The following is a 10,207-nucleotide window of genomic DNA, read 5'->3' as shown; positions in this document are numbered from 1 at the left end:
GCCCATCTAAATTCTCCCCATTACCGAGCAAATGGTTTGCAACAACAAATTTATTCCACAGCGTCTCCTGTGCTCTTTTTTGTTTGAAAAAGCCACAAACAGATTGTGATTTTCTCTAACAGATTCACCATCTGGGAAATTTTTCATGCAACTCCTTTCCTCACTGGGAGCAAGTTACTCAGAGGGGAATTCCCAGCAGAGAGCAGACTCTGAAGGGATGGGTCGTTCATTTAATTAGCATGCATAATCTGGATGTCCTTACTCAGGCAAAACTCTCACCAGGGCCAACGGGAGATTTATTTTTTTTTTATTCAAGAACCAGCTAAGGACTTTGGTATTTGTCTCTTGGTGTTACAGACAGTGCTTTCCTTGCAGGGAAAAGTTGGCTTATGGCTGCATTAGAGGCTCTGATTTACTACAGTCTTGTGCATCCAAGGCCAGGATGTGGCCCTTGCAGGCCACAGTCTTGCAGTCACAAGGCTGAGCCCTGGCAGGAGCAGCTCCCTTTCACACACTTCCCCAGCCCAGGGAACATCCCACGCTCTTGGAGCACGCTCTCACAGCCAGGGCAGTGTGGGGTGGAGGTCAGCAGGGGAAGAGGCTCTGCAGAGCCTAACATGCATCAGCACAGAGAAGTGTCCTGTTCCTACAGCCCTTGTGCAAGGGATGGGGTTCTTTTTCCCCTCAGCAGATGAATTTATCACATGGGAAGATGCAGGAAGTGCAGGGATGCTCCTTTTATCTGTTACCTTAAAGCTACTCCTGTGGAACATCAGCCTTGATTGCAGCCTCCCGAGCTCAGAGCTCGGAGCAGACCCCACCGCCCGGCCTGCTCCCACCTCAGCACAGCTCTGAGAGCTGCACAAGGAGATCTTACACTGAACAATTTTCACTGGCTCATTACTGGACAAAACTTCGCTTTGAACCGACGTTTTCTGGGCACGACGAGAGCTTTGAAGCAGGGAGACAAAATTAGTGCAGAGAGTTGGCAGGTGAAGAAATGACAGGGTGTTTTTTTTCTTTCCCCCAGCAGCAGAGCTGTCCAGGAGCTATGGAAACCTTGTTTGGCTAAATAAAAACGCAGAAAGATAACAAGGCTTCATATTTTCCAGCAACGTGTTTGCTGGAACAGTGTTCTATCTGTGTGTGCTAGAGGCTCCAGAACAGCCAAAGCTGTTCCTGAAGGGAAATGTGCCGTGCTGTTTTCCACAACTGGAAGTAAAGAATTTACTTGAAAATAAAGAATTTACTCCCTCCAGGAGGGAGGGAAATCAAGTCAGTGATGTAAGAGAACCCTGGGAAGAATTGCAGTGAGCCTTCAGGCAGGTGAGGGGCTGGTTTCTTCTCCAGTCTGCTCCCAGTGACTTTTTGAGAGTTACAACTATAAACTGGGACAAAACTCCCAAAGCTCCCTCTAGGAACTGGGCAAACAAGTTCTTCCCCAAGAGATGGCAAAGGCTCGATAACCACATATTACTGAAAGTGAAAACATATCCATCCTTGCCCAAGTCCTTCTCTCTCTAAGAAGCCTCCTTCCCCTTCAAGTTCTCCACTGTGACTCTTCAGCTCTTGGGATACCAGAAAGGAGCATCTCCTGCACACATGGGGTTTGTGGGCTGCTCTATCCACACAAATATGTCTCCAGTTTGGTCTGTAATGGTCCTGTCCATACTGGGTCTCCAAAACCTGTGCTCCATGGACTCCAACTTTGCCAGTCACTGGAGAGCATGTCCTGTCCAGCATCTATTTTAGGGTTTCATGCTGCTGCACGTCACTGCAGTACTTTCCACACAAAAATAATAGGAATGCCAAAGTCCACCGTGGCAGGAATATTCCCCTATTCCCATAGGAAGCATCACAATTGTGTCCCAAAACTACAGCTCTGCACAGCAAGCTCAGCTCCAGCAGGGAAAGGAGGAAAGACAGGATCTTCTAGGAATTAATTGCTGTGCCCCTCAGTGGGAAGTGACAGCTCCTTCTGTCTCCTCTACCCTGCATTGCCCTGTTTCAGAGAACCACAAAGTCATTAATTTTGGAAAAGACCTCCAAGATCAAGTTCAACCTTCAACCCAAACTGTGCCCCCACCCTGCCATCCCACCACCAGGACATCCCCACATCACAGCGATACCACCACGAGAAGAGGAAATCCTTCCTTTTTCTTCCCAACCCATCCACCAACATGTTAAACACCCAAGTTTAATGTAGGTGGCATGTTTCATACAGAATTTTACAGGCACCCAAAACACCAGCTGGTGCCATGTTCTGAAGAGTTAACGAGGTGAAACTCCAACACTTCAGTCTCGTTCAAACACTCCCAGGCTGAACAACAGGCCCAAGGCGGCTTCGCCACCGCACGGCTCCTCAGCCGGGATCCCCCTGTCACCCAAACACCCCAAAAGCTCTGGAGCAAGCAGGACTCCTTCTCCAGAGGGTTTGGAGTAGGTCTGCAAAGGATACACTCTCCCAGATCAGTATTTCTAATATTTTTCCTGATTAGTCTTAAGGACATTTTTAACCCACCATGTGGAATAGAAATGTCTAAAGACCAAACATGGAAAGAAAGGAAAAATCCCAACAAACCATCTGCTCTCACTGTTCAGGATGGGATTGGCATGAAGGAATGCTGAAATGAAAATTGCAATAATTTTAGAGTTAAATCCATCTATATAGCTTTAATAGACTTAAAATATTTTGGATCCATCCTTCCCAACACTGAATTTGAAAAGAGTGAAATACTCAAAAGAACACAAACTTCCCCAACGAGGCACAGTCTGCAAGAACCTGCTCAACATGAAGTATTTCTGGCAAATATCATTATAAACCACTCTTGAACAGCAGAAAGTTCAACTTCCCCTGTTTCCTTACTTGTATTCTACAATGTTTTGTGTGTCCCTTTATCAAAAATGCCAGGTTTTCAATTAAACTAAATGGGGGAAAAGACCTCAACTTATGCTTTGCATAACCTTAATACAACATTCAATCTGCCTCTTCCTCCCTCAGTTGTGGCTTGGCTCTCTTTCAACTTCTAAGAAAGTTTTAGAATCTCAATTCTGCAAGAAAGAAATACTTTGGCAAAATAATCCTAAAAGCTTTTTTAAAAAAATTAAAACCAATGAATTTACATTCTGAATCATTCCCAAGATCTTACTTATTCTGCAACCTCTTGGGGATGTTGTGAGGTTTAATTAGCTCCAGTTGGAAAACGCTTTGACGAGGAAAAGTGCCAAATGTTGCTCCACTCAGGTAGAGCTAAAATGTCTAAATTATTACATCATAAAACAAATAATTTGAAAATTAATTCGTTTTCCTTGCCAGCATGATTTCACAGGGACCTCACTTCCCCAACTGTGCTGGTAGGATCACACCACCAAGGTGTCCAAGTGCTGGTAATGACCAAAAATCAGAGATTTTTGAACGTCATGGTGCCTTTGAGGCTGCCTCAATCACCCAATTCTGGGGTGTCTGTGTGCCACAGGAGACCTGAGCTTCAGGCCATTCTGAGTGCAGGTACTTGGCCACCTTTGTAGAAGATGCTGGGGAGTCACTGAGCTAAGGCAGCTCAGCCCCAGGGTCTCTCTTGAGGAACATCTGGGCATTTGGCGAAGGTTATTTGTTGTGATTTAACAAGGACACGTCCTTCTTCCTCAGAACACAGGGCCAATGGAAGTCCGAGCGGCCAAAGCGGGTTTGTTGAAGGAAGGCACAAAAGTGAGGCTCCATCTCCCGCTCCCTGCACCAAGGACGTGACAATGAGCCAAAGCTCCCCAGATGAGATATGAATGCTCTGTGATAACGAGGTTATGCTCAGTATCAGTCACTTGCCCACATCTGCAGCTGGCAAGGGGTCTCAGCCTCCAGCAGTGACCTTGTGAGGCTCCAGCTCCAGGGCAGATCCCCCCACCCCGGCAGCTGCTCAGCAGGGACAGCTCAAAAAAGGCTCACTCAGGCTGTCATATTTATGGAATAAAGCAGTTGGCTCGCAGTCAAATTACAAGTGATGAAAAAGGTTGTGAGACTCCTTGTACCCACAAGCTCCTTTGTTCCTTGACCAAATTAGCGCTGGAAGAACCACCTGCTATTCATGTGTTAATCGCATGATCGCTGCTCTGCTTTACAGGCTCACACACATCAAAGCCGGCTGTGTCACCCTGTTCCTGTGGGGGTTTTCAAAGAACACCGTGAAACCAGAGAAGTTCACGACCTGGGGACGGCCCAAACCTTTGTTTCCTTCGGATCCGGAACCAAACCACCGCAGGTTTGGCCAAGCAGTTGAGTTCGTCCATCACAGCGGGCCTGGCAGGCACGGGACCACAAATCACCCTTTCACCCAAGGAGTGCTGAAGTTCAGCCACTCCCAGGTGAAACAAGGTCCCACCACCCAAGGAGGATCCCGGCTGCTCTCCCAGGGCTGTTTGCTGGCCGGCTGTGACAGGTTTTCTGCAGGAATTCTGGAGCACAGCCACCCTGAGAGCCTCCCCCAGTCCGCAGCGCTCCGGGCTGGCAGCTGTACTGGGCAGGAAAGCACCGGGCTGGGGATTACTGGGAGCTCTCTCTGCACACAGAGCAAGCTGGAGCTCAGACCTACAGGACAGTCAGGATCTGGGGTCTGGAGAACAATCCCAGAGAAGGCTCTGGGGAGATCTCTGTTGGGAGGAAAGTTCCAGACACCAGTTTGTGACAGATGCTGATGCTACATCTCTGCTGCAGAAAGAGCCTTTGGCTCTCTCGGGGCTAATCTAAAGTTCACACCACCGTGGCCATTATTTATTCAGCTCTGCTGTTCAGCTGCGTTATCTGTAACACTCCATAATGACAGAATTTCGGGGGGTGCTTTAGCTTTGGGCTCCACACAGAAGCTTCTCTATTTTCTATCCATAAGCCTCCAAACCCAAGTATGTCAGCAAAAGGCTGCACCACTCACAAGCTGAAATGTGAAGGATCTTTCCCCGTGTGCAAACGGCACTCACAGCTTTGACCAAGGAGAAGATAAAAAACACAGTCATGTAATTCCACTCTTGCTTATTTCCCTATGATTGACCCCAAAGATTTTGTGGACAGAGGGAAAAAGGCTCTCCATCATTTTTACCAACTCGTTTTCAAACATTTCTTTAAAGAATGCAGGGGAAAAGGCAATATTCCATTATAAGGCAAAACAAACAAACAAAAGCAATATAAAAATAAACTTCAGGCCAGCTTCTGGGCTCCATAAATAGAGTTACTTGACTGACTGCATAGTGACAACTTAGATCAAGACCAGTAGAACTGAGCTTAAAATTCAACTGCCTTTTTGAGCTGTTGGTAACGCTCTGCAGTGACCCCCGCCCCCGCGCCCCCCCGCTGCAGAGGTAGAACAATTCGTGTCATTTCAGGGAACAATTATTGCCAGCTCAGACTGCACTCTGCTACCAATCTCTCCTAGGTAAGACAGTCTCACCTCATTGTACTCCGTGAGACAGAAGAATCTCTGTGAGAAAGCTGGAACTAATCAATTCAGGGAAAAGTAGAACCAAATGCCAAGATCTGAACGCTGAGGATCATTGCAATGGGTCCCCCTTAATCACTGCAAAATGAGAACATATTTGCCGTGACTGGGAATTTCAGGAGCACATGATAGCAAGCCCTGCTCCCATCCCTCCCGTGGGTTTGTGCTATTAGGGAAAGACTCAATTACTCAGCACTAACTGCCTGAAAAGGACAAAGCCACTCAAAGCTATATAATCACCTTAAAGTGGATGAAACAGTAGAGTGGGGCAAATGTATGTCTTGCACAAATCTAAAAATAAAAGAGGGGAAAAAAGCCCCCAAAGCTCTACAGTCTGTTGAATTTTGGCCCCAGATTCTTATTGGGAATATGCAAAATGTAAACCTACAAGAAAGATACTTATTACAGGCCTGAGATATTAAGGAACGTTTTTAGGAAAATGGTGAAGATGGATTAAGAGTGTGGGGTGCAAAATTATCTGGCTTCTGTCCTCCAGATAAATCACGGCCTTTTTCATGCCCACAGGAGTACAGGAACACCAACAAAATAGGCTCTTATGGATTAAAAGAAACTTATATTAACCTGCACTGTGCAAAGAATAAAACACCCAATCAAGTGTTGCACTTTGATAATCAAAATGGCACCTCGACCCTCAAAGAGATACAAATTCCAGAGACAAGCATGTTAATTTATCCACAAAAATTAGCACTGAGAAATAAATTAATTTATATTAGAAAAAAAAAAAAAAAAGAAGAGGATATTGACACATTTTAGGGGTAGAAGAAAAGTCACCTCCTGATCCCACATGCGCTTGGTTTTATTTACATATCCACAAAGACCATGAAACACCACCCCAGCCCCCCCACCAGCAGCATGGTCACATGAATCCCATAGATGAGCAGTTCATTCATGAGGCTGAAGTCCACCCGCCTCCGCCCCAGCAAGAGCAGGATGATGGAGAGTTTGTACTGGAAGCGCAGGAAGATGCGGATGCCAAGGTACTGAAGGCAAAACAAGATCGAGAGAGCCACCCAGAGGATGGAGGTAAAGAGGCTGCAGCTGAAGTACAGCAGGAAGCGGATGAATCCGTACATCCATCGCGATTTGAGATAGATGTCGAAGTTGTTGTACTTGGTGCGCACCAGGTGCGTGGTGCGCACGGGGCCGCAGGCCGAGTGCAGGCAGGTGGTGTGGGGGCCGTGGAACGAGCGCACCCGCCGGGGAATGGGGATCACCGGCATCGGGCCCCGCCCCGCGCAGCCGGCCCCAGGCCACGAGCCGCAGGGCACATATCAGATGGCAGCGGGACAGAGCCGGCAGCCTGGCACAGCTAACCCTGGGCTGGATGTCCGCGAAGGGAGACACCTGCGGGAAGGCACAGGAGGGAAGCACAGTGAGCAGAGTCTGGCTTGGTGCTGGCAAATAACTCAGACAATTGAAGTTTTCTCTAAGTAACACGCACAATAGAAAGTTTCAGTTCTCCTGAAGCTGCTGAATAGAGCAACTTATCCCGCCTGATTTCAGCATCAGCACTCACTTACTACTGCTTTCCAAACCTCAACTTCTTCCCTTAAAACATCTTTGTTTTTCCTCTTTGCTTCTTACTCCCCACACAATCGCACTCCATTTCCACGCCAGATTCCAAATAAATTCCCCGGCCAGCACCAGTTGTAGCCTGTTGTAAACTTTATCCAGTGTTAATTCAGCAAAGAGGTTTGGTCTGAAATGATCCTGGCTAATTCACAGATCTTTCCTAATCCAACAACCACCCTGCAAGAGCCCACCCATGTGAGCAATAATATTAATGCGAGAGCAGTAATATTAATGTATGTGTTTGCATCAGGTCGTTATTTCCTTTAAAAGTAAAAATAAAAAGTGTCTCCAAGTACTTTTGCAAGTGAATTCTAGATTTGTGCTCATTTCCAAACTTGGCAAAGCTTCACCAAATAAACAAACTGAAAATAATGGAAGGTCTTGGAAGAACAATGAGGCAATCATGTTTTTCACACTCCACAGGATGTACCTCCCCTGGCTCAGGCCAGCCTTGTGCTCTTGCTGTCACTGCAAGGCAAGGCCAGGCAGCCTTTCAAAGGCATCCACCAGTTTATTTCTCCCCTTGGGACCTGCAGAGATAAGTGAAATTATCTTGATCTTCTGCAGTGTTTAGGATTTATAATCTTAACATCCTTCCACACACCCATTGTTGCTGTGTGAGTGATGAGCAGGAGCCTCTTAGCTGCTCTCTGCTTCACCCCAGGCTCCTGATGTGCCAAATTCCGGGAATTATGAAATGACAATGCACTCATCAGATAATGCTGGAAAACAACAGGGACTTCCCCAGACTCCTCGCACACCCAAGTGTTCAGATCCAGGCAGATCTTTCCTTTGTTGAACCAAAAATCTGGCTATTCTTAAAAGTAAAACGAATTCTTTCATTTCCTTACTAACAGAACTAACCACAGAGCAAATGATAAAGCTGCAGGAAACTGTATTTTTGATACCTAAATCCTTCTCTGATACAACATGCATCAGTGGGGAAGTCTCTGCCCTGCTTCCTGCCTCAAATCCCATGGAAATTGCAGTTCTGATCTCTCCTGCTCAGCCCCAGCTTCCAATTCCTTTTTGCTGTTACAGAAATGTGAGGCAGTATTGGTTCTACATGCATCAGGGACTACCAAAAAAGGAGTAGGGGCTAAATGATGATTTAGGGAATTTAGGAAACCAAGGGTTCTCCGGTTCTCCTCAATTACCACAGGCACCCTCATAATTTTAGGTACCTCTTGCCCTGTTTCCTGTCTGTAGCCAGGAAATGCCAAGCAGCTCGGAAATGTGGCTTTTGCAAGGCACAGAAATTGCTCAGACACTGAACCAACGCTGCCTAAAACCAACCCAGTTCTGTGCCTGGAGCATGTGACCTGACACACTTCCCACATGATGGGTATGAACTGCTCAGCGTTTGCTCTCAGAGATATTTTTGGAGGACTGAAGCAGACAGGTCAAAAATCACATGCTCTGGATGCAGAGCATTCAATTCCTGACGATGCAGCCTCTCCTTGCAACTTCCTTCAGCAGGACACAAAGTTTTCCAGCATCCTCTTGCACAGTTACTGTGCCCACCACAGGAACAAACACCCTTTGGTGGGTTCATGCTCTTTGGATGAACTCAAATATCAACACTGGAAAAGGCATGAGCAGGGGGACATTCGGAGGACAAAATAAACTCTGAATTATTACATTTTAGGGGTGCTGCCATCCACTCAGCAGGTCGGGGCTCCGCTGCCCTTCTGGGATGCCACTGAATTCTTGGAACAAAAGAGTGAAGTTTTCCTGTGACACCTTCTAGGAAGAGTGACAGAAACTGCTGAGGTGCTTCAGAAACTCACAATTCTCTGCACAGGAGTTGATCTAAAAGGCAAAATGACAGAATAATTTTCAATTTGCTCATTTTGTGCATTAAAATGTTCACAGTTACTAGGCCCCGCCTCAAGCATGAATTTTTAAGCCCATAAAGACTCTAAAAAGAATCCAACACTTAGCAATAAACGGATTCCAGCTTACTGATCCATGCTGGGAGGAATCAGTGAGCTGGTAGTCAATGCCAGGACAGAAAATCACAATGAGCTCCTGCTGGTCACCTCTCCTGTCACAAACTGTTCTGGGACACGTGAAACACGATGCAGGGAGCACAGACTTTCCAAACTGAATATGGAATAGCAGATCCTCCCTGGGAGGATGGTGAGGCCCTGGCACAGGGTGCCCAGAGAAGCTGTGGCTGCCCCTGGATCCCTGGCAGCGTCCAAGGCCAGGCTGGACAGGGCTTGGAGCAGCCTGGGACAGGGGAAGGTGTCCCTGCCAGGGCAGGGGGTGGAATGGGATGAGCTGTAAGGTCCCTTCCAACTCAAACCCCTCCGTGATTCTGTGATTATCCCCCAGTCTGTATTTTGCACGTGACGCCCATAAACAGCTTTGGACACCCATTCCATAATTTTGGGGGCCAACTCGGCCTTTTCTGGGCATCACCCCACAGCTCAGAGGATTCCAGCTCAAGGCACCTCCGTGTCCTCCACGCCGCTGTCACCCCCGGCACCTCATTCGTGGTGGCCACACCGGGACGTTAAAAACGTGAATAACTCTTCGATTTGGCGAGCTTTCACCGCCTCTCCTTTGAAAAGGGAGCGTGCGGTGAGAAAGGCACGGGAACGCCGCGCTGCCTCTCCGCATCCATCGGACATTCCAGGCAGGACCTGCCCAGGCTCGGGGCACTCCCCGTTCCGGGAGGAGCGGGGGCAGCTCCGAGCCGCCCGGACTGACGGGACCCCCCGGCGGGACCCGAGTGCTCCAGGAGGAGCCGCACAAGGTTAGGGACAATGACAAATAAAGGTTAGAGCCGAGGGATGAGCGCCGGCAGCGCCGGAAGGAGGGGAAATGCCAACTCCTCCTACATCCCACCGATCCCGAACGGAACCGCGGCCGCTCGGGGAAGGAGCTGCGGGAGGGAGCTCGGCCTGGCCTTCCCCGGGGGCCCCGCACGGCCGCGACTCACCCCGGGGACAGGGACCCCCCGGGCCCCAGCGGGCAGTGACCGAGCGCTGCCGCACCGCCGGGCCCCGGGGCGGAGCTCCCGCCGCCGCAGGGCGAGGCCCGGGCCCCGCCGCCCGCCGGGCCGTGCCTCGCACTCACCGTGGTGCCCATGGCCGCGCCGGGCCCGGGCGGAGCGAGGCCCG

The 10,207-nt window shown here is 48.7% G+C and overlaps 1 protein-coding gene across 1 annotated transcript; it reads right to left on the bottom strand.

Moving 5' to 3' along the window:
• Positions 1 to 6,167: 6,167 nt before the first annotated feature.
• Positions 6,168 to 10,207, bottom strand: TMEM250 (transmembrane protein 250). Its single transcript, XM_042052611.1, has 3 exons — positions 10,164 to 10,207; positions 8,718 to 8,888; positions 6,168 to 6,848 (listed from the first exon to the last, which is right to left on the bottom strand). Exon 3 carries the CDS (start codon positions 6,722 to 6,724, stop codon positions 6,305 to 6,307), a length of 420 nt encoding a protein of 139 aa, XP_041908545.1. The 5' UTR covers positions 6,725 to 6,848; positions 8,718 to 8,888; positions 10,164 to 10,207; the 3' UTR covers positions 6,168 to 6,304.

This window comes from Corvus kubaryi, unplaced genomic scaffold, assembly GCF_017639235.1.
Source record: "Corvus kubaryi isolate FWS band 111438036 unplaced genomic scaffold, C.kubaryi_AGA036_p1.0 78, whole genome shotgun sequence".
Classification (NCBI taxonomy): Eukaryota; Metazoa; Chordata; class Aves; order Passeriformes; family Corvidae; genus Corvus; species Corvus kubaryi.
Note: the sequence above shows the minus strand (reverse complement) of the source record. Positions and strands in the feature narration are given on the sequence as shown.

What these genes read in the sequence shown, in the direction of transcription:
- TMEM250 (XM_042052611.1), bottom strand. Translation starts at nt 6,724, where the DNA reads ATGCCGGTGATCCCCATTCCCCGGCGGGTGCGCTCGTTCCACGGCCCC.